This window comes from Perca flavescens, chromosome 5 (genome assembly GCF_004354835.1).
Source record: "Perca flavescens isolate YP-PL-M2 chromosome 5, PFLA_1.0, whole genome shotgun sequence".
In the NCBI taxonomy this organism is placed as follows: domain Eukaryota; kingdom Metazoa; phylum Chordata; class Actinopteri; order Perciformes; family Percidae; genus Perca; species Perca flavescens.
In genome coordinates this window covers 23,643,521-23,669,315 of record NC_041335.1, presented here as the reverse complement: position 1 = coordinate 23,669,315, position 25,795 = coordinate 23,643,521, and the positions used below count along the sequence as shown (strand labels likewise).

General features: G+C 39.2%; 1 protein-coding gene across 1 annotated transcript in view; it reads right to left on the bottom strand.

Annotated features, from left to right (window-relative positions):
- Window positions 1-626: 626 nt before the first annotated feature.
- hsd17b4 (hydroxysteroid (17-beta) dehydrogenase 4) overlaps window positions 627-25,795 on the bottom strand; it is a 28,081-nt gene continuing 2,912 nt past the window's right edge. Inside the window, exons 2-25 of the mRNA XM_028577893.1 lie at window positions 25,646-25,699; window positions 24,529-24,636; window positions 23,337-23,396; window positions 23,181-23,202; window positions 22,744-22,790; window positions 22,326-22,410; window positions 20,199-20,386; window positions 18,633-18,724; window positions 18,409-18,433; window positions 18,141-18,269; window positions 15,766-15,869; window positions 8,974-9,086; window positions 8,725-8,848; window positions 8,458-8,509; window positions 7,055-7,126; window positions 5,300-5,403; window positions 5,152-5,217; window positions 4,690-4,759; window positions 4,202-4,308; window positions 3,706-3,792; window positions 3,484-3,570; window positions 3,152-3,293; window positions 2,478-2,605; window positions 627-1,326 (exon numbers count right to left, since the gene is read on the bottom strand). Of these exons, the coding sequence (XP_028433694.1) occupies window positions 1,237-1,326; window positions 2,478-2,605; window positions 3,152-3,293; window positions 3,484-3,570; window positions 3,706-3,792; window positions 4,202-4,308; window positions 4,690-4,759; window positions 5,152-5,217; window positions 5,300-5,403; window positions 7,055-7,126; window positions 8,458-8,509; window positions 8,725-8,848; window positions 8,974-9,086; window positions 15,766-15,869; window positions 18,141-18,269; window positions 18,409-18,433; window positions 18,633-18,724; window positions 20,199-20,386; window positions 22,326-22,410; window positions 22,744-22,790; window positions 23,181-23,202; window positions 23,337-23,396; window positions 24,529-24,636; window positions 25,646-25,699 (2,156 nt within the window). The 3' untranslated portion in view covers window positions 627-1,236. The remainder of the gene's footprint in view (window positions 1,327-2,477; window positions 2,606-3,151; window positions 3,294-3,483; window positions 3,571-3,705; window positions 3,793-4,201; window positions 4,309-4,689; window positions 4,760-5,151; window positions 5,218-5,299; window positions 5,404-7,054; window positions 7,127-8,457; window positions 8,510-8,724; window positions 8,849-8,973; window positions 9,087-15,765; window positions 15,870-18,140; window positions 18,270-18,408; window positions 18,434-18,632; window positions 18,725-20,198; window positions 20,387-22,325; window positions 22,411-22,743; window positions 22,791-23,180; window positions 23,203-23,336; window positions 23,397-24,528; window positions 24,637-25,645; window positions 25,700-25,795) is intronic.

Below are 25,795 nucleotides of genomic sequence, written 5' to 3'. Positions count from 1 at the left end.
AATATGGGCCAACATTTCTAAAGAATTTTTCCAGCACTTTGTTGAATCAATTCCATGAAGAATTGTGTGTGTGTGTGTGTGTGTGTGTGTGTGTGTGTGTGTGTGTAATAGCGTGAAACCAGCAACAGGGACATTTCGCATTGCTCACATGCTCATGCCCAAAAAAACATGGACCTTTTTCATAAAATTGCTCCATGAACTTGATAATGAATAGTTTACCACAACAATTTACACAACCAGCACTTAAGTAGTAAGTCCAGTTGTATTCAGGCTTTTGTTTTTGGTCTTCAACTCCTGTCTCTTAAGTTTGCTTCACAATGTTCAAAAGGTAGTCGCTTACTGGGTCTGCCGTTTGGTGCTGAGCAGGTAGTGACCAGTGCTATTTTAGAAGTTTAACAGAACATGAAGCTATGAGAGTGACCCAAACACAGATAAACAGACTGAAACTCACTATACAGCTCGGTGAAGTCGAGGAGAGCTGCAGCTTCAGAGCTGATCATTCTCTGTAGATTCATCACTATGAGCGACTCCTTTCACATTGTCATTTGATACATTATAAAAATATTGATTGTAGCCACTTTAATTACCGTCCATAGTTCAGCAGTATTAAACATACAGTACAGAAATGAGCTTTTAGTCTGAAGTATTTTATTTTCATAGAAGAGTAATCATTGAATTTCTTTACAGTTGACATTAAAATTAAGTGAAAATCATTATTTTTCATAACTAGCAAACTACATTTTTACACATCTCACTAGGGTTCTGTTGAGATCGCAGTATCAGGTACATACAGTAAGTTATAGTTAACAGTTTGAGTTAATAGATTGTGAATGAAATATAAACTAATTATTGATTTCTTATTTGGATATTCAAAGGCAGGTGTGTTAAGTGCACATTTAGCAGGGACGGACCATAAGGACCCAACCAAATACATTCTAACCAGCTGAAATGACACTAAATTATTGCTTCTTACAAAAACTTTTTATTTTTTAAATCTTGTTTCCTCTCTCCAGTCATCAAAGTATACCTGGATCCATGCGATACAATGAAGAAAACCTCGTATTTGATCAGTATTCGAAAGTTAATGTACAGAAGTCATTCTGAAGCAATATTCATCTTACTGGGTGATTTTTTTTTAAGCTTTACCCTGGAGAGGCAAAGCATGTAAGTACACAGCCGGAGAGAGCAGGTAGGTTGGTTAGTTCCTAGAGTCATCCGATTGGTTGGCTGAGGAGCTCACAGCTTGGCGTAGTCTTTCAGGATGACCTCCAGCTTCTGACTCAGCATGATGTTCCCTCGAACCTTCAGCTTGCCGGAGAAAAACGCCTAGAAAGAAAGACAAAGACATGGTGGAGTAATTTCTTCAAGAAAGCACTAGTTCTCTGATTTCTAGCTGGTTTGGCTGTTGGCCAAGACGCCTGCAGCTAACACTTCATACAAATGAAAAAGCAACAAGCCAGGGCAAAAGGGAATACGTGACCATTGGTGCTCTGGCAGCAGAACATTGAAATAATATTCATTTTCATAAGGTTCAGAGCTGAGAGGTGCAGCAGAAAAGTCTCTTTATTGGCTGAGCTCGACTGTTGATGATGTGTGCCGCTTTTCTTGGTTAGAATCAGTCGGTGGACGGCAGTTAGGACATTTATCAGTGTTTTAAGCCCCCAATGTCTCCTTCCAGGCAGCGCTGCCTGGAAGGCACTAGGATTAGGTAATGGTTATGGTTAGGGTTAGGTGCCTTGAAGTCAACGGTCGCAGCGCTGCCTGGAAGGAGACGTTGGGGGCTCAAAACACCATCGAGCGGTTAGGACGACCCTGGGTGACAGTTTGCTGCGTCCTTTTTTTTTAACTCTACCAACTTATCTTTCACCAGCTGCTCCTTTCATCGTAGGCGAGGCTGCGAGAACACCCTGCCTGAGGGAGCTTCAGCACCGCAGCCTGTTGACGCTCTTTGTAAAGAGAGCACACACACACTAGCCTCAGATCAATATCAAGCGCCCCAGGAAGCATATACATTCTGTACAGATGAGATGCTACAGACATAACAAGTAGCGTCGATTGATTACCCGCGCTGAGTGCTTTCTGAACTTGGTTTGATGGATCATTTTATTTCCTTCTTTTCTGACATGAGATTAAAAGAGAAGTCATTACAGATGGGAGGGCTTTTCAAAGGCACTTTTGCTTTAATTAAACTGTACAAAATGGGATTTTAACATCGGAAAAAGACGGGATTTAAAATATGAGGCTACGTTTTCGCCCCCCCAAAAAACATTTTAGCATCTGTTCTGCTAAACTTTAATTAAATGCTCCCTTTGTGAGCATCAATGTAAAGCAGGCGGTACTGCGATACACTGACTGTATAAATTGGGCTTTCACATGAAAGAGAAAAAAAAAAACAAGGCCATTCACAGAATGTAAATAACCCTTTTGTTAAATTTGATTAATTCTGACTGAATAGGTCTGACTACTGTACTGTTTACCTTCTGAGGGTTGAGTTTCCCCTGCACCACCTCCATGAAGTCTTCATCTGACACAGTGAAGGTTACATCCGCCTTCCCACTGTAAGGGCCTCTGTGCAAGGAGCCGCTGCCGTTCTTCAAATCAATGGCTAGTGGGGGGGGGGATAAATCACAAACACTTGACAATCTTTCGCTGGGCTGGTTGGCTTTGCTTCTGTCTTTTACGCCGATGTTGTCCAAGTCTGAATTGTTTATCTGATAGCTTGTTAGCAAAATGTCAGCGTGGGTTATATTAACTTGTCAACTTCACAGCTCACACAGATATGTTTAGACAGACAGACAAATCACACAGAAAGCTAAATCCAGTTTAGCAAATCTGGGCCAGAATTTAACATCTTTCCCTCCTGCCAGAGATACAGGTTTCCAAATGTTAGGTGCAACAGGTTCAGGTTAAATTTATCCCACACATATAAAATATATATATTCTCTCAGCTCTGACGTACCATAAACTGCCTCTTGGCTCCCCACACATCTGAGCACTTCATCTTATCCATTTCTTACTACTGCACTGTTTCTTGCTTTTATCACATAAACCTTGTATTATATTCTGTATAACATGCATAGTACCAGCACTTTTAATGTCTTTAATTGTCTTTATAATTTTACTCTGTGGATATTTTTTTATGTACACTTACTCCACTGTGCAGCGGGGTTTTTGCCGGCTTTGGTGATCTCCCAGCTGAACACAGCATTCACCTTCTTCACCAACTCTGAGCCCGTGTCTTTAATACGACGGCCGATCTCTGCAAATACCAGCTCACTCTGAAGGCCCCCTCCCTGCACAAAGGTAGAAAGAAAAGAAACATATTTGGAGATCTATGTTCATGTCACAGATTTGACAAAAGTACAAATTAACTTTGGATCAATTATCGACAGAACTACAAGAAATGGAGATACAGGGCTCAATGTTTAATAAAAAGGAAAAGAAAGAATGTTGTTTGAATTGAAAATGTTCAGACTGACGTACTTGAGTGAGATTTTCTGGAGAAGCCTCTGATGTGCCATGTAAATCCACATAGGCCCCACTTAGCACAACAACATCAGTCTCCTTCACCTGGACACGAGAGCAGAGCACGGATCAGAACGACACATGCAGAAAATTCACAAAAGAACAGCACTGTAATGATGAGGTCAGACCCACTGATCCACAAATCTGTTATGAGGATTATAATCCACACAAAATACTGACTTTGCACCGGAGGTGAATTCTGTTGCCTTCCTTCCACATTTCAGTCTGAAGCGACTGACCCGGCATCACCGGCTTTGCAAAGCGAACCTGAGAAAGAGAGACAGGATTAAGAGATGGCGGTGGAGTCCATGGATCGGTTTAGAAATGATTTTATACCACTTAACCAGACTTGATAAATGCTAAATTATTTATCAAGCATTTAAAGCTTTAGTGCCTAACTTTTTGATATTAATACGCGATCATGGAAGGCTTGTATCATGTGGATGCGCCGACAGTGTAGTTGTCATTACTTAAAATTCCTCATGGAGAGGCGACAGAAACTACGCACTATAGCTTTAAGCCTAATAGTTTCAGTTGAAAAAGAAAAAATCCCCATATGAATCAACAAATGATCTCGAACGTGCCACTGAAGAACAAACCCGTTATACTGGTTCTTACCTGAGGCCCAATGACCCATACAATATATGACCGGGTTTAAATCACAGGTAACGCTTACCTTGATGGCCTTGAATCTGGAGGGGTCGTTGTCAGCATACTGCTTGAGCACGTGTCTCGCCGCAAAGCCAAATGAGCACAAGCCATGGAGGATGGGAGCCTTGAAGCCTGGTCAAAGAGCATTTATAAGTACAGCATGTTCAAGTATAAATGAGATCAAAACACATCACTTGACCTAAAATCCCAGGGAAAGATTTAGTCTTCACCTAAATAAATTAAAAGGCATTTTTGATGGAAAACAACACCCATTGGGCACTCGGGTAGCGCAGTTGGCAGAGCGCGCGCCCATATATAGAGGTTTACTCCTCGACGCAGCGGCCGCGGGTTCGACTCCGACCCGCGGCCCTTTGCTGCATGTCGTTCCCTCCTCTCTCTCCCCTTTCATGTCTTCAGCTGTCCTGTAAAATTCCCCAAAAATAATCTTAAAGGACAAAAAGAAGAAAAGAAAACGGCAGCCACTAAGCCACAATGGAGCTACAGACTCCTCACCTCCCATGGCAGCAAAGCTGGGGTCTATATGAAGAGGGTTCCAGTCTCCACTCAACCTGTACAAGGCCGCCTGTAACCGTAGGGGAAACGGATATTGTTTAGGTCTATATCTAATTCATAAACCCCTGAACTTTTCATACACAGATGTGGGATAAAATTAAATTATCATGAAGGCAACAGAAGAGATACCTAAAATAAGAAGGTCTTTGAAGTGATACAGTTGCAGTCATATTAAATTGCTCAAGGGATTTCTTTTTTTTATTCCGCCTTCCTTTTTTTTATTTTCTGCTGCATCATACAGTCTGTTCTTTTTTTTTTTTCCTTTTCCAACACTTCTTCACATTTTGTCTAAAACGTTATTAAAAGGTTATTTCAGAGGCACAAAACAATATGTCCTATTTTCCCCCATATCATCAATACAGCAGATTTATTCTGCAGCTAAACCCACACAGACACACTCACTTGGTCTCTTGTGGTGGGATCAATCACCACCGCATCTGGTGCACGTTTAGGTGGAGGCAGGGGAGCCTGAAGAAAAAAAACAAATCAAATATGAGGCAGCATAGAACTCCCGATGTCTTATTTTGTAACTCAAACATGGAATACGTACTTTGGCTTTCTCCGAAGTTCTTCTCCCTCCAAACCCTCCGGCTCCAACCACAAACACTGAAAACTGGTTGTAGCAGATCAGCTCGTCGCCGCTGTAGGTGTTCGCTGTAAACCAGCACGAATGTGGCATTCAAACTATATTCATGGTGAAGGAAGTATTCTTTATTTATATGTTAAAGTAGCAATATCACAGTAAAATAATAGTACATCACAAGTTAAAGTCCTGCATACAAACTTCTACTTCAGTACAAGGGTATTATTAGGAGAAGAAACACCTGACAATTCAGAAGTAAAAGTACTCATGCAGCACACTATATAATGTCTCTGAAATGTAATTGAGTAGAAGTATTGAGTAGTAAAAAAGGAAATACTTAACCCTTGTGTTGTCCTCGGATCAAATCTGACCCGTTATCTAAGTTTTTTCTATATCAGAAATATGAGTTTCTTTCAAGCAAATTGCCCAAAAATAACATGAATGCATGGCTGTACATTATTCGCAGGTAAAATTAATGATTACTTTCATTGAATTTGGGGTTTTTTATTCGGTTTTATAGCATTTGAAAAAACAAAAAGTAAAATGGTTTCAAAACAGCATCCTGACTAAACTTTTATCTGTGATCCGCTCAACATCCTCTGATCTTAACTATTAGTCAAAATTATTCATAATTTCAAAAACAAAAACGTTTTTTTTTGTTTGTTTTTTTAAAGAGTCAAACGCATCGAAAAAAAAAAGCAACAAAAACATCAGGGGGGGAAAAACATTTTCAATTTTGAGCCAGAAGGACAACAAGTTCATGGTTGACGGTAAGACAACACAAGAGTTCAAATGATACAGTACTTGTAATTATAACTGTACTGTGCTAGCATCACTACTACAGTTCGTTCATGTTACAGTTTTAAATACAGGAGAGTCTCCTTTACTATTTGTTATTAATGAGCTTTAAGCTAATGTCTCTTCATGTTTCAGAATGCCAAACTCACCATTGCCTGGCAATCACTTTGAACAGCACTCAACACAATTCCACATATCACGATACATTACATATAACAATAAACACAGTGAGGAGAACGCCTGCTTCAGCCACATTTCCCGATTACATTTATAGTAAAATTAGAGCAGGGAAGCTGACTGTGAAGGGACAATTAGCTGCTGTCAGAAGGAATCAAATCCAGACTCCTGTCAACGCACTGGCTGCTTAATTTCATTAGGTCAATTCAAAATACAACCACGAAGGCACGAAGACAAACAAAGCTGCTCCTGCACGACGTTACTGTGATGTGTTGTCTCACCCAGAAATAACTCTAGGAGGATAACAGGAGCTGACTGGTTTAGTGTGTATAAAGAAATTACATCCCTATGTGAATCCTCAGGGAACCTCTGGTCCCATGTTATTTGTTTTAAGGCGGATTAATTATAGATCAGAGTGGTTCTAATATCATCCATCTCTATGGAATTGTCAAACAGAAACATATGAGCCGTTCTAAGTCCATTATTTCAATCCCTGCAGACACAGACTAGAAATTAACTTTCATTCATTCTGAGAGGCAACTTTCAGGAAAAGAGACATTAAAGTGATGAAAACAAATGAATGTGGAATAAATACACTATATTTCATTTTATGAAAGCAACAACAGTCAACCCTACAATATCGCCACAACACTGATGTATTTGGTCATAAATATCGTGATATTTGATTTTCTCCAGCTCTATACTATATGATAAAAGTTGTGCACCCTGGAGGGAAAAGAAACTCACCGTCCAAGAGGATGACGGCTCCAGATCCTTTGTCCAACACGTCTGCTATGGTGCACTCAGAGGTAAGTGTACCTGAAAAGGTATTTTACACATTTACATTCTACTTTAGTATTGTTCTAAAGTCATTTCAGAACCAGAACCAGCTTTATTGGCCAGGTTTGCGCAAACAAACAAGGAATTTGACTCCTCTCAACACTCACTTAACATATAAGAATAAAAACTTTTTAAATCGTTCTTTAGTCCTGTAAGTATTTAATATTACTAAACTAGCTCTGTACTTCATGACATGACTGCGCACATGCATTATCTTTATGTTCGTGTCCCACAGTTGATGGACTGTTTGAAAAGCCCATCTAACATTATTTAACAGCACTTGGTGCCGTTTTGAAGGTATTGACTCATCTCCTTGATTGATTTGTTCTAGAGCTGAAACAATTAGTCAATTCAATGCATTGACTATTTTGATAAAAGCTTAAGTCAATTTTCAACCAAAAATGCCACATTTGGTGCTTCCATCTTCTCTAATGTGAGGTTTTGCCATTTCTCTTCATCTTACATTATAGTTAACTGAACATTTTTGGGTTTTGCACTGTTGGTCAAATAAAAAAATAGTTATTTCAAGACATCACCTTATGATGTGGGGAAATAAGACATTATTGGATGTCTTAAAGACCAAACAACTATTTTTTGCATTATCAATTAATCTTCAGATTCATTATTTCAATCAAATGTTAGCTGCAGTCCTTATCAGTATAACACAAGACAAATTTAAAGGTGCCATTGTGTGTGAAAATATAAAACAATGGAAAGAAAAATACCAGTTTTAAATGTGGTTCTTTGTACAAATCAAACAAGGAGATATGTCATTTCTGGCTACCATCTTTGTTTGAAATTAGAAAACGGTCACAATTTGCCGACAATGTACAGTATAGATGGTTATATCTGTAAAAAAAGCAGTCATGTGTTGTTAAACAACCTTCTCGTTTGATTAATCTTCAGGGATTTATCTTTTAGAAAAACAAAAGCTTAGCTCTGTAACTTCACTGTAATGATAATTCATGTGAGGTACAAACTGGGGCCACGTTGTTACATACAGTGTAGTCTTTTTCTTAGTTTGGATATGCCATTATAGGATGTATAATAAAAATCCATCATGGCTTCAGAGGACAACAGGCCCAAATTTGAGATCCTATACGGAGGCATCATAAAAATGGCTTTGCAAAGACCTAGAGAATCATCTATTGCACTCAGGCTGCTCCCAATTATACGACATGTTACGTACAGTAACATGAATCCAGGTAGAGGCTCTAAAATGGCATTTATTGCACTTATTATAATACAAAAATCTATCTTGCTAATAGACAATACTTTGGGTGTATTTTTAATAGCAAAGAAGGAAATACCTGAGGTTGGTAAAGGTTTGTAAAGCTCCAGATACTGCTCTCCATGCAATACCTGACACACAACATTAGAAGAGCTGTGATATATAATCATACCTAAAAGCCTCATTAGCATGAGTAATGTGTGCAAGACTGTGTGAAATATACCATATGGATACAAATATGCAAATGAGCACACGACGTCAAACACATTCACTCACACAAATACAGACGTGTACATACATACATACATACATACATACATACAGACAGACATGGATGTCGTCTGACCTGTGTAAAATCTATGTTGAGTCCAGGGATTGAGCTCAGCCCACCATCCATCATGGCTGCCTGGGAGGTAATGACCCCAAAGGTGGGGAGACAGCTGAAGTCTTCATGGCCTTCATACAGGAACCTATATAAAAATGTTAAGAGTTACTGACAGTTATCATTTCTTTCAGTTAAATTTCACACAGGTTGACTTTTTCGGATTCCATAGGGCAGTTACAGTCATTAGCATGAACATACACAGATACACACCTCAGATGGTCTGGGTCCTTGGTGGACATGCCGACCCCCAATGCATAGAGAATACACTGGGTGTGGGTGAAGGTAACCGTGCTCGGTGGTAGTTTTTGTCCCACTGCCTCAGTCTGAGAGGAGAGAGGAGAGTTGACTTTGTCAGCTTTTCAACATAACAAGATATTTAGGGCAGAAAATAAAAAGGTATCCTGTAATTTAGACCGAGGAAAATGATTATGCAATTTGCAGGGTTTGCAGAAAAGTAATAAAGTTCACACCATGGTAGATTAGCTCCCCCAGCTCAATCCCTGAATACAAATGCTTCAATAAACACTGCACATACAGTCAGAGCAAATGAATCAATCTTACCATACCATAGAGGTGGAACATATTAATTCATGTTTATAGGGCACCTTTTATAACAGTTATAGAGTGCTCTAGGGATGGCAATGCCAGTCGGTCTGTCAGTTGGTCCACCAATTTGGTCCAGACTAAAATATCTCAGCAACTATTAATTTGGGTTGTCATGAAATGTTGTTTCATTCATTATCATCTGGATGGTTGGATGATGCTTGCTGACTTTGGCGATTCCCTAATTTTTCCTCTAGCGCCACCAGTGGGTTAAGGTTTTCACTTATATATCTCAATATCCGCTGAATGGATTTGTACCATACGTTTTACATACATTCATGGTTCCCAGATGATAAATTCTCATGACTGTGTTTATCCCTGGACATGCTAAACTAAGATGTCTGCATGCAGCTCAAAGCACAGCAGTGCCTAAATAGCATGTAGAATATAACTTGTTAGGAGACAACAAAAACCGTAAAAGCAACAATAATTAAAGCTGCGAGCAGCAATGGACGGGCCCTAGCGCCTCTGCGCGCGTCGGGGTTACCGGCGGACGCCGCTCCTTGCTACTGCGCATTTGCGCGGCACTCAGACGCCACAAACGTCACCAATGAAAAGGGAACTCCCCGCCGAGTTCAACGATACCTCACACAAGACACTACGTCATACGGTTCATTAGCTGTGAAAGGGGGCGTGACTAAAGCATAAGGGGCGGGTCCAACCATCACCAATTAAAAATGAAGCCTCTGCTGAGATGAATGATAGCTCACACAAGACTCTACCTTAAATGGGTCAGCATGTATGAAAGGGGGCGTGGCTTAAACATAGGGGGCGGGCCAAACCATCACCAATGAAGGAGGAAGTCTCTGCTGAGTTCAATGATACCTCACACAAGTGTTTACATCAATCGGGCCATTAGTAATAAAAGGGGGCGTGGCTTGAACATAGGGGGCGGGCCAAACCATCACCAATGAAGAAGGAAGTCTCTGCTGAGTTCAATGATACCTCACACAAGGGTATACCTTAAATAGTTTAAATGTTATGAAAGGGGGCGTGGCTTATGCATAGGGGGCGGGCCAAACCATCACCAATGAAAAAGGAAGTCTCTGCTGAGTTCAATGATACCTCACACAAGACTCTACCTTAAACGGTTCAAATTTTATGAAAGAGGGCGTGGCCTGGGGGCGGCTCAGTATCACACGTAGACCACACATTCTGAGTTTCATGCAAATCGGATGATGTTTGTCATACAAGGCACATTTCATGTTGCCAGCGGGGGGCGCTATGACCAAAAGTCAATTTTGGCCTGTATGTGTCCTCAGGTCTGGACCCTTGTCAATCGTCAGAAATTTCGGGCAGACACGACAACATACACTCAAGTTACAACAACTTCTTTGTTCATCGCTAAACACTTAAAATGGCCGCCACGCCACGCCCACACCGTCTGACGAAAAGTTTTTCTTTTAATAACTTTCATCGTTAAGGTGTTGGGATGGTACTGACAAAGTTTGAAGTCCATCGGATGAAATCTCTAGGAGGAGTTCGTTAAAGTATAGCACCTTGACTTTTAGGCCTACTTCCTGTTGCCACTAGGGGGCGCTATGACTTTAAGTAAATATCGGCCTATATTTGTCCTCAGGGTTGGACTCTTATGAATCCTGAAAAGTTTCAAGGTAATCGGACAACATACACTCGAGTTACACCCACTTCCTGTTTCGGCGGCGAAACGCACAAAATGGCCGCCCTGCCACGGCCGCCCTGCCACGGCCACGCCCTACGACGAAAAGTTTTTCTTTTAACAACTTTTCATCTTTAACTTCTTAAGATGGCACAGACCGAGTTTGAAGTTGATCGGATGAAATCTCTAGGAGGAGTTCGTTAAAGTACGACATGTGGAAATGGCCAAAATCGCACTAATTTCGAACATTTAATTCAAAATGGCGGACTTCCTGTTGGGTTTAGGGTATGGCTCTAATGAACTTTTTTGTACATCTTGACATGTTACATATGTGTACCAAGTTTCGTGAGTCTACGTTAAACGCACTGCAGGGGCTCAATTTTCTTAACTTTCTAGGGGGCGCTAGCCAGCCATTTTTGTGCGCCTATTCCCGAAACCCTTAAAATACGTAAATTTTCACCAGACTTGATGCGACCGCCAAATTTCTTGAGTTTTTGAATATATTAAGCCCCTCAAAAAGCCAATTCATTTGACGGGAAAATAATAATAATTCCTTCAGTTTCAATAGGGCCTTCGCCGCTGTCGGCGCTCGGGCCCTAAATATTTTTAAAACAATTCAGCATTTTGAAGTGTTTCACAACTGAATATATTGTGAGGTTCATAGAAAAGAATAAGAGAATAGACCGATATAAGGAAAACAAATAAAAGCAAAAATCTAAAAAGCAGCAAAAAGAGTTGGCACGATTGCTTGATTTAATCTGGGATCACCAGCAGGAGTTAGTATGAGCACCTGTGGGATTTCATAGTTAAGAGGAATCAGCAGTTGAAAAAGGTACCCCTGGGCCGGACCCGGCAGAGCTTTGTAAGTGATCAGCACAATTTTAAAATGGATCCTGAACTTGATTGGTGGCCAGGGCAGGGAGGCCAGAAATGGAGCAATGTTCGATTTGGGCTAGCACTTCTATTAACGAGCAGCCTGAAGATGGGCTGAACAGAGCGTCGCTGTAATCAAGTGTTAATGACATAAAGTCACAAATGCCTTTTAAAGCTCAGGAAGGTGGAGCCTTTAGTTGTATTGTAAATGTTTTAAAACCCTTATTAATTCCAGCCTGAGATCCTCTGGCAGAGCTTTTCCACCACCATCTTTTTAATTCTTAACACTCATTTCTTCAATCAATTTAATAAGGATGTTCATTTGTCTATGATGTCTTCCTTATTTGTGGTGGTCTATTTTTATATTATTTTTTTATCAAAAAAAACATTATGACAGTTTATTTGCAGGGTCATAGCCATTAGATTAAAAATACTAAACAGTCATGTATTGATTGTTATTTTTATGTTATTTACAGGAATTCAGTTAGCTCTTCAATTATACACATTTTCTGCAAGTTTCCTCTGGAAATATAGCCTGGGAAAACCCTGACAAACTTCCGGCAAATTTGAGCTTTGCTCTGCAAGTCAGTCTGGCCAAGAGGCCATTCAAGCCCATTTCCAATTTTTCCAAATCAAGGCACTAATCACAACCGTTGAGGCGGGCTTTACACGATGATTATGACGATAGCGCAGCGACGGCAAGCAGCTTTTTGTTTACATTCAACATGCCACCAAAGCGCAGCAACCCGCTGTCCCTGCTACGTCACCCGGATCGTTGGTCTGATTGGTTGAAGGACTATCCAATTGCGCCCAGAGACATATGAGCGGCGTCCGTTGGTGACGCCCCTTTGGAAATGGGCTGTGAATGAAGTTTGCCCAGACCCACTCTCAGTTACAACTGAGAAGGGTCTGGTGTCAAGCAGGCTGCTGGTAATAAACAACTCCTCAAAAATGAAGCACCCCTAACTAAACTGCAACTAAAAGTAACTATCTTAAAAGATTTTTTCCGTTTTCCCTACATAAGCACAGGCTTACATAGTTCCTTCCAGGTAACTGGACTACACAACTGGTCTATGCAATGTCAGAATGGTGAAAACTGTCGATCACAATTTCCTAAAGCTAAAGGTCTTCCCATTGCTTGTTTTGTCCAACCAATAGTCCAAAACCCAAAAGATATTCATTTTATGACATAAAACAGAAAAGCGACACATCTTCACAATTCAGAAAATGGAACTAAGGCATTTTAGGTATTTATTGCTTAAAATATGACAAATAATTTTTTAATTTTTGTCAATTGACTAATCAATTAATTGACTAATCGTTTCATTCTACTTTGTATTTGTGTTACCGGAAGATATCTTTTTTTATTTTTATTTGACGTACAGCAATGTCTAGTAATCTTATATAAGGTGGGTAAATATACATTATTGACATGACTACTAATCAACTAATTTAAAAACCAAATTTAAAACTATACTACGTAAATTAATTTTAAAAATTGACTTGCTTAGAAACATTCCACAAAGAGAATACACTGCATGACACACGAGCATGTGTGAGTGTACAGAGCAATGCCAGCCATGGTAGAGCTAATGTGATACTTTGCATGACATGAAATAAATATAAGCACAGCAGTAGCACAGTGTGGCATAATTTAAGCAATATGTGCATAATACAATGACAAGGACAAAGACAGACATGCACACCAGATGTGAGTAGAAACACACACACACACACACACACACACACACACACACACACACACACGATCAGAGAGCATCGCATTATGTATGACAATAAGTGTGTTGCACAAAAAGGATTTAAGTACTACATGACTAGTCAAACAAAGAAACCAGCTTTGAAAGAATGATCCACTGTTAGAAAGAAGAGATGTTTACTGCAGCGGGACAACTCAAACAGTGTTCGATACAGTAAAAACACACACAAAAATCTAAAATCTCCAGTCCAGACAGACACCCACACACACCCACAGACACACACCCACGAGACAGAGTGTACATCCTTTAACAGTGTAGGTACTGAGTCATGATATTATTATTAAACAGGCGAGTTATGCCTCACAGAATGTAAGCGAGTTCATCAAAAGTGAGTAACATCTCATTTAAAAAAGTTAATATCTAGTTTTAACCGTGAAGTATAATAACTTAAAGTATAATACTTATATTGTTCACATTTCAACACATTTTTAACCTTCACTATGCTTCAATTTTATGCACAACCTTGTTTTTGTTAGATGCCATTTATACTTTGTTTTATTTTATACTTTATGTTTTTGCAGGTTCCTAAGTTGGAATGAATTTGAGTCTTTTTTTTTTGCTTTGTGAATATTTTGGACGTGTGTTACGTGTAGGTTGTTGTACGACAGAATAAAACCCCAACAAAACCAACAGATCATGTTCAGAAATACATAGGATTACATGATCATATTACCAGACACATACTTATTCTTTCTTTTAAGAATTCCTTTGGATGGCATTTTTGCCTTTTTACTGACAGTTTGACAAAGTTGAAATAGACAGGAAAGATGGGTAGAGAGAAGTTGCCCAGCTGGAAGCAAACCGTTGACATTATTGTTATATGGTGTGCATCGTAACCACTAGGCCCCCACTGTGCATAATTTTGATACCAGTCCAGTAACTTTTTTACGCCATGGTTGCCTGATGCTGATAAGCTAGCCGATACATGTCGCACCAGCAGCCTCCATACTGCACAAATCAAAGCATTTATCCTGAATAAACTTTCATTCATTAAATTGTGCTGATTCTGAGGATTAATCCACCGTGGCTTTTATAATGTGGTGACAACACGCTTCAGAATAACAGATGTTGACATAGTCTCATGATTTCATGCTACAACCAGCTTAATCTTAAGCATTTTTCTGTGGATAATTATTTCATGTGATACAATTATACCTGTGGCTCAATGTTTTATTCAAGCAACTCAGCCATGTGTGAGCTGTTACCAGTTCATATTCTGTGATTCAATGATAGGGAAGACAGTGACGTGAAGGAGCACCCATCCAGGGAGCTGTCGCTGCAATATTGTCCTCCGACGTCTTTTGTACATCGCCTTTTAAAAGCTAATCTGAGTTGACACTTGTCTGCTGTAAATATGAAACGGTGATGCACTAGACATCAAAGTACTTATGTATGTTGTAGGAGCTTAGCAGAGAAGGTTAATATCGTCCCTGACTAAGTACAGTGTGGTGGTATTAAAAAAATCATGATTTGCCATGTTTGAAACGGTCTGAGATTATACAGCTCCGCGCTTTCAAAAGTCATCATCAACCAACCGTTATTCTCGTAGGAGGAATGATGCAGTATAAGCAAATGAAGTGGAGAAAAACATGGGTGAAAAGAACTTCAGAGACCAGAAAATATTGAAGGAATAAAGGCGAATGGCAAAAGGAGCAGGAGGACAGGTGAAGGGATAAGTAAGATGCACTAAGTGAGACAGAAAAACAGTGTGGTATAAAAGGGGCAGGTGTAGGCAAATTGTACTTAGGTCAAAATATTGTTTACTGTAAATAGGAATTCCTTTCTTTGCCCATCCCAGTCTGATACGCAGTCGATACCCATTCTGTTAAACTAAAGACGTTATCCCATAGAATGTAATCTAATAATTCTTTTACAATTATACTGGCCAAAGTATGGAAACATGATGGAAAACCAGTAGGGACGATAGGATGATATTTTTTCAGTACTTCCTGGCAGTACATAACAATTCCTAATGATAGAATTAATCACATTAATGCAACCTGGACCCATATAATTAACTGAATGGATAATAAGTAGAATGAATGGACGGTTTACCTACATAAAAATTATTCATAAAATTATTTTGTAAGACCTGCAGATACCCTTTCAAAGAGCAGTGGCTCTACTTACAGGATTGATCCCTGAAGCAGAGGCAGCAGCAGCTGTTGGATTGGCACTGACTTCTTCCTCCAACTCCACTCGAGACAGCACATCCACAACCGACTGCAGAGACTCTACACAAAGGTGAGAGGCGACAGATGAGTAGAAGTACACCAGAACGAGACACCAAAACACAGGAAGATGGAGTGATAAATAAAATTATTTGTCCTCAGTGCCACATTACAGCTTAGGGATGTGAATCTCTGATATAGATACTTGTATATTATTGCAAATAACTTTTACCTCTGTAAACAAGCCTGTTGACAATCCACCCATCAGCTTGGAGGATTTATGTGATAAGTTATAGGGCACTCTCATTTTAAAATATAGGCAGTATGGATAGAGAGTTGAAATCATGATTAGCTCTGATAATTGACATACAGCCCTTTTTCTACTGCAGCTGCACATTAGTTTATCTAGAGCTAAATAAACTCACACTTTTATGTTAACTAAATTTGGATAGGCTACCAATTTTTCTATTATTTTTACTTTAGTATGTTACAACTCTATATTGTCAAGATTAAATTGCAATCACACAAAGAGACATTGATGATTTATCAAGAATTTATCAAGTAAAATCATGATTATATCAACATTTCTATTTTGTGTCTCTAATGGAGTTTAGAGTCCCTCATATCTGACAATTTTCATGTATGCAGTTTATCTTTAAAGCTTATCACATAGATAACTATCATTAAATCTGCACTTTAGCAAGAATGAGCTTAAGGATTATGTTTTTTTTGCTTCAACAGCTCCAGAATCTTTTAAATCTCAAGTTAAATTGATCGAAGTAAAGTTAAATAGACTTCCAGGGAGATGTTAACACACGACAGGAATTTCAATCTAACGCATATGGATCCAGGGGCAGCTTTAAAATGGATGGATGTGAGATCCACGCACGTTAAGAATAAACATGACGAGTTCTCTATTCTAACATTAGTCATTTACGTACTTAAGACTTTGAGTCCACACTGTGTGTTCTCCGTTTGCCTAAGAATAGAATATCAACATATCCACCCAGGTAACACAAGCTATTATAACATAGTCAGAATCAGTCAACACAAAAAAAGGAAGACAGCGGAGACAATTGAGGAACAGAAACAGAGTGAGACTGGGAAGACCACAGCAACTAATTACCTTTACTCAGTGGCAGGCAGTTACAGAACAGAGGCAGCAACAAGTCTCTGTAATAAGCTACAAATGAGGAGGCACTACAAAGTCATGCTAATGAGGCCAGCTAGCGCCCTGTGGGACTGCCACCCTCGTTCAGTTAATGTTAACACCGCTGCCCTTTCTTCCAATGTACCTCTCAGAGAATGGAGATGGATGGAGGAGGCGGAGAGAAATAATAATCAACATTTGCCACCCTCTTGTTTGCATGAGACCTTTTTGGGAACAACACTAGGCTTGTTCATACTCAACAATGCGTTCACCTTCGCTTCTTTCCTCCGCCTCATTCACTTGATCTCTAACACCATCTTGTCCTCGCTCTATGTTGCCAAACTCTCAGAAAATACAGATGAGCAGATAGTAAAAAGGGCTCACTTGGCTGAAAACTGAGTTCATGTTGTCTATTAATAATAATCTTTATTTTTCAATGTATTTATAATATTCATCTTTATTTATAGAGCAAGTCATAAAAAGCACCAGGTTTTAGAAGCACCAGGTCATAAAAGCACCAGGTTTTAGAAGAAAACAGATAAACAAGAATTTGGTGTATAAAGTCAATTGAGTCAAAGTAAATTACATAAAAAAAGGAAAGGCGGTTCCAGGAAATTAAAACTCAAGTAAATCAGGAAAGGCTCTCCAATAAAAGTATGTTTTAAGAAGGGACTTTAAGGAGATCAGTGACTAAGCCGACCTGATTTAACACAGTGTTAACCCACACAAGGCCAAAGAGCAAACTGTACAATGAGCATGCTTACTTCATTGGTAACTATCTGATGGCTTTGATTAGATTCACTGTAGCTATGCAGCGATCTGCAAACTGAATCATTCTGACTAAACACAGAATGAGTCAAACAAGTGTGAAAGCAGACCAGCAGGGTGATGATGGAGGGCATGATCCAACTCAGATTTGGACTTGAATAAAAAGCTGTGTGAAAAAGGCCTTATTAACGTCTCAATGACAATTCAAAACCAAAACAAAAGGAATTGTTATTATTAAATGGTGTGGTTTACATTCTCATGTAGAACGCTAGACCACATGAAAACCTTGGCATTTACTGTATGGCTCTTATGTAAGTGTGTGTGAATGCACATGCCAGTGTAAGGGTGCACATACGGTATGGACACTTTGTACGCACATGCACCAATATATGTGTTTTTGTAGGTTCATTACTGACCTTGTACGCTAGCAGGCTTGGTGGCATCTGTGAAATCACAGATTTTGTCCCACTGGTCCCGGACAGCCTCAGGAGTCATGGGTTGGTTCTTCTGTCTCACAATGCAGCCCTGGGAGCGCTCCCAGCGCACTGCACACATGGACACACACAAATAAAGAGGTCGCTGCTTATTGAAAATTACACACATACAGTAGTGGTGAACCAAGGGCTAATGAATATCATAGATGCATACAGACATTTCCTCAGGAAAAATACACCAAGTACTCACATTTACCAATCCAGCCTGCACCAACCTGAAAGGTAATGAAAACATGAGCAGATGAGCAAACACACAGATATAAAATATATTGTCTATTTATGAAGATTAAACATGTCAATGGTACATTACTGTTCTCAATGGCAAAAGACAAAAATAGATACAAAGCTACAGACAGTACAGTGGGAGTGATATCATACTCATCTTATTGAAGAGAAGTGTGTTTTTTTGTATACCTCAAACAGTGCTCCACTTTCTTGGCATTGTTCATGACAGAGCCAGAGGACCATGGGAGCAACATACTCAGGCTTCAGAGACGCCACAAGGTCTGAATAAAACAAAACGTATACAACTACAATAAACCAGAGCTTCTTTTTATTGCACATCTGTTATAAATTGTCCTAAACAGCAAAGGGGTGCTTCTGCTTCAGTGTCTGTTTGGTAGTTAGTGTATTGTTAAAATACCACGAAGTATATGGACTGAGTTATTAAACAAGCATCAAGCATTTGTCCTGGACAAATAGCACAACACATGCACTGATACTGGAGCAGGAAACCAAACATCAGGTCCAGTTGGAAATCTGTTTAAAGTGATGTCTAAAAAGGACTGTGTAATTTATTAAGTTATGAAACAGATTCCTAAACATGTCACAACCAAGTCAAGCAAATATAGCACAGGCTTTACATTCCCTGTATGAACCATTAAAGATTTAACACCAGATCATATGTGTGCTGAAAATATCTGCACCCTTCAATCAACAAAATATGGTGGTAAAAGAACAGGCATTCTGTTTTACTGCACTCTGCAATGTTTAGCAAGATTAGGTTTTTTTTTTTTTTTAGAAAAGCCTGAGTCAGTGAAAGCCACCATATGGACCAAGTCATTTACTAAGGTGAGACCATCCTGCGACAGTTGGCACAACACAGTGTGACAGATGCTACTGTAGACCAGCACAGCAGGGCAGCAAAGCCATTTCCTAGTTTGTCACTTAATACCCCTGTCAACAGAGCTGCAGTCACAGAGCATGCACAACATGCTTGTGATGTATAGACATTTACACTGACACTGGGTTTGATGGGTTAGAAAAACATTCCCCATCTTTATGGGCTCATGAGATCCTTTTAAAAACAAAGCAGGGTGCTAAAAAATCTTTGTTTTTTTTAAGTCTCTAACTAGTTGTCATTTTGAAGGTTGTTATTTTAGTTTTTGTTTGACATAATGTTCAGATTGACAAAAAGTATCCCATGTCACGAGCTATTCAGAGCTATATTTCATTGTGTTCACTGTGGGTATCCAATGCTGCATTACCTTCTGTCTTATATAGGTCTTTTTTTTTTCATTAAAATATAAATGTTTCATTAGCATACTTACTTATACTTTGTATGTAGTATATGGAAGCACAGCTCACACCTCCAGTAAAATAAGAAGGCCAGAGCTGCCTGTTTAAATCCAGAGCTGATGAATTAAAACTTTTAAAGCACTTACAGGGTGCATGATGTCATCATGGCTGTTGGAAAAACCACAGTGAAAAACCACAGTTCTTGAATATTAGATGACAAATTTGCATGTCAAACGGGAATGCTGTTGCCTCAAATTTTGTAAATCAACATTACATGGGCATTACATTATGCAGCTGCTCTAAAAAAGGAAAAGAAAAAGCTGTGGTTAAAAGCCATTTGTCTATTTTGCCCTGTCCAAAAATAGGGTTGCATATGTGAGTGTGAAACTATCAGAACACCACAGTATGCATTATACGACCAACTGCATGCAATCATGTATGTTGTTTAATTTCTCTGCTTACCTGGGGGCATGACAGTCTCTGTGAGGCGTGACCCAGCAACAGGAGCAATAGTGTTGCAGTGGATGTTGTACTTGCTTCCCTCGATGGCCAAAGTGTTTGCCAGCCCCAGCATGCCCAGCTTGGCAGCACTGTAGTTGGCCTGGCCAAAGTTACCATAGATGCCTGCGGCTGAAGCCGTCATGATGATTCTATCCACAGACAACCCAGAGGAAACAAGTAATGGGAGACAAAGACGTCTCACACACATAATCTCACAAAGTGGTACACACTTTTCATGCATCATACCCACACAGGAGTATGTATAAGTAGGCATCTGGTCATGTAATGCTAGCTCATTCACACACATGTAACGCTGAACTGCTTTATTGCACATACAGTTAATTTACTTGAAGATATTACTTGAACAACTGTGAGTGCAGGCTACATGCAGAAATAAATGCATATATGTACAGCAGACGCAGTCTTGCACATATAATCTCGTTCTAGAGAGTTCACTTCAGTCAAGCAAAATTAATATGGTTAAGCACCAACGCCACAATAACTGTAGGAGACATCTGAAACACGCAGTCTCACTGGTCACAAGAAAGCAGTGATCTACTGAATATAACAGCACACTCGTACACTGTGTACTACAATGGAATAACCAGAGGATTGGCAAATATAGAATATTTCTCAAATAATAACTCTTATGCGCTAAAGTCCATGAGTCAATTACTGTGGGAAACTTTCAGACTATCAAGTGTTATTACAAAAACACATATGATAAAATGTTGCTATGTAGAAGAACAACCACAAACATATCTATCAACATATCTTTTATGCACCTGATACAAAGTATCATATATAATTATGTGTGTTGCTCCATGCTTATTCATAACATGGCTTCTATTCTGTCTGAGAGTCTTGCTTTGAACCTTTCTACTTTCCATTTCTTTCTGTTGTGGTATTACCTTTAAATACACAATTATCGTTTGCTTAGGTTCACTGCACACAAAGATTGAATTCCAAACCCATAGGACAGTAGAAATAAATACACATAATTCTGAAATTATCATGAATATTTGAGTTGTTATCAAAAACTTGATATAAAACTAACTGCATTATTTGCAACTGTTTTCTACTCTACTCAATAACAAGCACTTGTCAAGGGCATCTGTTACCTGAAGTAACATTGAAACAAAGCTGGTTGTGTGACCTTCTTCTGCAAATTATTATTCAAAACATGCAAACCTCAATAGGCCTTTTTCAGAGCACACATGTCATAGCAGGAAAAACAAAAGGTTTTCAGTTCAGATCCAGAATGTTAGTGTCCATTGTTAATGTTATCAGTTGCACCTGTGTTTGGCAGGTCAAAGTGTCTTCCATAAGCAACTGATTTACCTTAAAAACATGATCAATACATATCTGCATACATCCTCACTGCTTCAAGTCAGTATTAATTATCCACTGAATGCTTCACTGTATTCAAAAGGCTTCTCCAGAGGATGAAGAATTTAGGCTCAGTGTCAAAACACCTTCTACTCTACATCTTCAGACTGGTGGATATTGGAATTTTTACGCTGTACTACTTAGAATAAGATGAGCCTGCACAGAGATCTTTGCGGTTTGTTGTGGAGTCGTCGATTTAAATAGTACTCAAATTGTTCAGAGATTAACCTGCAGTGCTGCATAACTAAGTTAAGTAATTTCCTTCATTCTTTGGTGATTTACATATTCAAATCAAATTTGCTGTCTTGGGTTTTTATTAATATGCAGATTTTTTCATTGCACACCATGAAACCAATGGAGATACATTAAGGGGTATCAAGTGAGTCAAAATGTGCAATAATGTGTTAGCAGACATGCCTTATATTACTCATTGTCTCAAGTGCATATCCTCAAGAGCCCTCTTAAAGTGGGGCACGTGAAAAACATTTTGAGTATCTTCGGTACTTTAGCTGACATCTGAATCAGGTCTTCCCAAACAGCAGTTTGTGCCATGCTGACATCCTCTTGATTACAGTCCAGCAGTGGACTGTCTGCTTAGGATACTGTAACTTTGTTGGATCTAAAATAAAAAAGCCCACCCACGTAATAGGAGCACAGCCTTTATTCACCTCAATAGCTATTAGTAGCGGGTCTCCTTACCTGCCAAACTTTTGGTTTTTCATGTGGTTCCAAGCAGCTCGAGTCACCAAGAAAGAGCCCCTCAAATGAACTCTTTGAATCAGGTCTGAAATGGAGAGTAAGAGGAATGACGCACTAAATATCAATACACAACACTCATTACACACTTCTGTTATTTCACATTAAAACCTTGTGGATCAGATCCAGATACAGTCAATTTCTAAACTCCCACACAGATAATCTGTTTTTATTAATATACGGTACATAGACAACAAACTCAAGTTAAAGCAAATGCATTCTTCTACCTATAGCATAGTGGCACGGATCGATTATGAGTCGGCCAGACAAAAGGAAATAATGTGATGATATGGGATTACACCATATCAGTATGAGTTAATGAGAGTAAAGTGGATGTAACGATCCGAAATAATGTAATTACCCCAGTCCAAATCACTCGTCCTCGCAAATGATCGGTCACGAAGGATCCTTGAAAAAGAATAGCAGGAATGGGTTTAAGTCTTTTCGGTGTTTGAGAACAAAACATAAGGTTCTCTTTAACATGATTATAGTGGCCCACATTAATATTGTAACTACAATCAAATAGACCTTTTTCACGGCAGACATGTCATAGTGGGAAAATCACAGGTGTATGCAAAACCATTACTGATGGCTGCATTCCACTTTGGAGAGGCCCTGGTATTGTGCATGCTGACTCACTGAAATAGCTTACTGGGATACTTGATGGAAATGAGCCATTGTTAAGGTTATCAATTCCAGCTGTGCTTTTCCTGCTATGACAAGTCAAAATGTCTGCTGTGAAAAAGGCCCATCGTCTCTCTAAAAACAAGTTATGGGATTAGACATGAAATGACTTACCCGGCATTGTTTACAACAACATCTGGACGAAAAGGTAATTGACCAGATTTAGGTTAAAATAGCAGAAACAACATTACAAACAATCATTTAATTGAGATAAAATAATGATGTAATACTTAAGTATCAACTCTGATGCCATACAAAGACAATACTCACCTATTCTTCCAAATGCATCCAGTGCTGATTGGATCAACTTTTCTCCATCTTCTACAGAATCTGTACGACAGAAAACGTCATGAAAAAAGTTTGACATGTTTGATTAGACAAGTGATGAATCTTAAATTATTTTGCATCTCTAGAGACTGTATCTACAGTATGTGTTGTTTTTGTTTGTTCGGCTTAAGTTATAGATCTTACTGTAGGCTGCATTGTTACTGGTTGCATTTAGGTTTATAGATAGAAAGTATGCATCATTGTGTCACAATAATATAACTGACGAGAGAGAGGCTTATAAGAAAGTTTTATTATGTACTAGAGAAAGTTGTTTTCAACACTGGCTAACAGCTTAATCAGTGAGTAGGGTTTTCCCTGCCTATCTATTATTATCTTATTTACCGCCGCTCTGGTTAAAAATTCTGACAAAAGCGCTTTATTTTCCCGCCAAAACTATTTCGACTTTTATCAGCAACTGCTTTGATGCGCTAGTACCAATTAGGAGATTAGCACCCGCCACAAGCCAGTGGGTGATAAGGAGTTGGGCTTCGGTAACGCTGTACATTTCATATTTCATATATTATTACTGTATATTTGTTTCTATTATATATGTTTAAAGTATTGATAATATATGTTGTTTTTATTTGTTGTTTGTATACCTGGAGTGGTAACGAAAATAATTTCCCCCTGGGATTATTAAAGTATTTCTGATTGGCACATCTGGGTGATGCCGTTAAATGTGCGTTAGCATGTTCAATGTGTTTCACTTCACATCCCCTATGTGAATGGAAACAGCCATAGCTGGCTCATGAACAAGCCTGATGGGATGTCGAGTAATGTGTGTGTGTGTGTGTGTGTGTGTGTGTCTCTCTCTCTCTCTCTCTCTCTCTCTCTCTCTCTCTCTCTCTCTCTCTCTCTCTCTCTCTCTCTCTCTCTCTCTCTCTCTCTCTCTCTCTCTCTCTCTCTCAAAACTCTGTGTACACAGTGCATGCCACGCAAAATTTCCAGCCTTTGCATCTTTGTCTCAAAAAATCTAGGGAAAACCCTGAGTGAGCTAGTTGGACTGACATAAATCAATGTTGTTTTTGAGTCTACCATTACATAAGCTAATACTACAAGGTAAGCAAGAGACAAAAAACAGATAATGATGTGTGAGAGAAGAGAAAAGAAGATTCCAGGAGTCCAAACTTCTCACCATAGTTTGCCACGGCCTTGCCTCCCTTCGCTCTTATCTCCTCCACCACGTTATCAGCAGCTGCAGAACTCTTTCCACCCCCTTTAGTGTCAGCCCCAAGGTCATTCACTTTATTGCAACAAGAAGAAAAAGATTATCAATAATGGGGTGAGTTCTGCAATTCTCCAGGAGTGATTAGGTTAGGAGAAGAGTGTAGCTAAGCTGATTCCTTGTCAGAGTTCTAGGGCAAGTTCAGTCCAGGCAGCAAGGAAAGCTATTATTTTGGGGAGGGCAAATGTTTATGCCAACATATGCCATGGTGTAGTCTAAAAAGTAACATTACACAACTACTGCGACAGTCATGCAATGCACATTTTTGTATTACATGACTCATTTTGAGGTATAATTTATCTCCTAAATCACTTAAATCTAACAATGCACCAATTCAACGTTTTCTCTCTTAATAATGTTTTTAACTCAGGGTATCTCTGCTGATACCTACCAATTTGATACCAGTGCTTCTTTTTAATCTGTATAACTCAGTGTGAAATTCGATGGGTCAATGAACGTGAGACCAGGGATTGCTGTGACACTAAAAACTAAAGTCTGCTGCCCACCGCAACTGAATGAAGGCAACTGGCAACAGAAACTGTGTATTGCCATAATGACACTGTATTTACTTTGAGACACTTTACTTTATTTACACGTGGATTGGTCGTGTCAAGGTTGATACCCACTTATGATCAATATCTGTGCTAATATAAGTCTGTCTATAAACCAGGACGCTTCTACACATACAGTAATCTCTGGCATTGAGCCATGCAGGTGCAAGAAACTGTAGATTTTTACTCATGTCAGTAAGATCACTGCTGCTGCTTTTCTGTATACTGTATGAAGTCAGTGACAAGTGATATAGCAACTTATGGTTAAAGAAATTAATGAGATTGCTAAAATCAAAAATAAAAGGATATTTGATTAATGACACATGAAAGTGATGTCCAGTCTCTAAATGGCCAAAAAAGAAAACATTATCACTTTTAGCAGGCAAGTACATAGGATCAATGCGCGGTTCCACAGTATTCCACAATACATGTTCTAAAAGAAGGTATTAGGCTTTAAATTAAGATACTTTATTTACCTACAACTGAGGCTCCTCTTTCAGCAAAAGCTAGTGCATATTCTCTGCCAAGGCCTGCGGAAAGAAAGACAGAGTAAAATGCCAAAGCATATTTTTACAGAATAAAACACCCCCCCATCAACAATCACAGCTGCGCTGTTGTTACTGCAT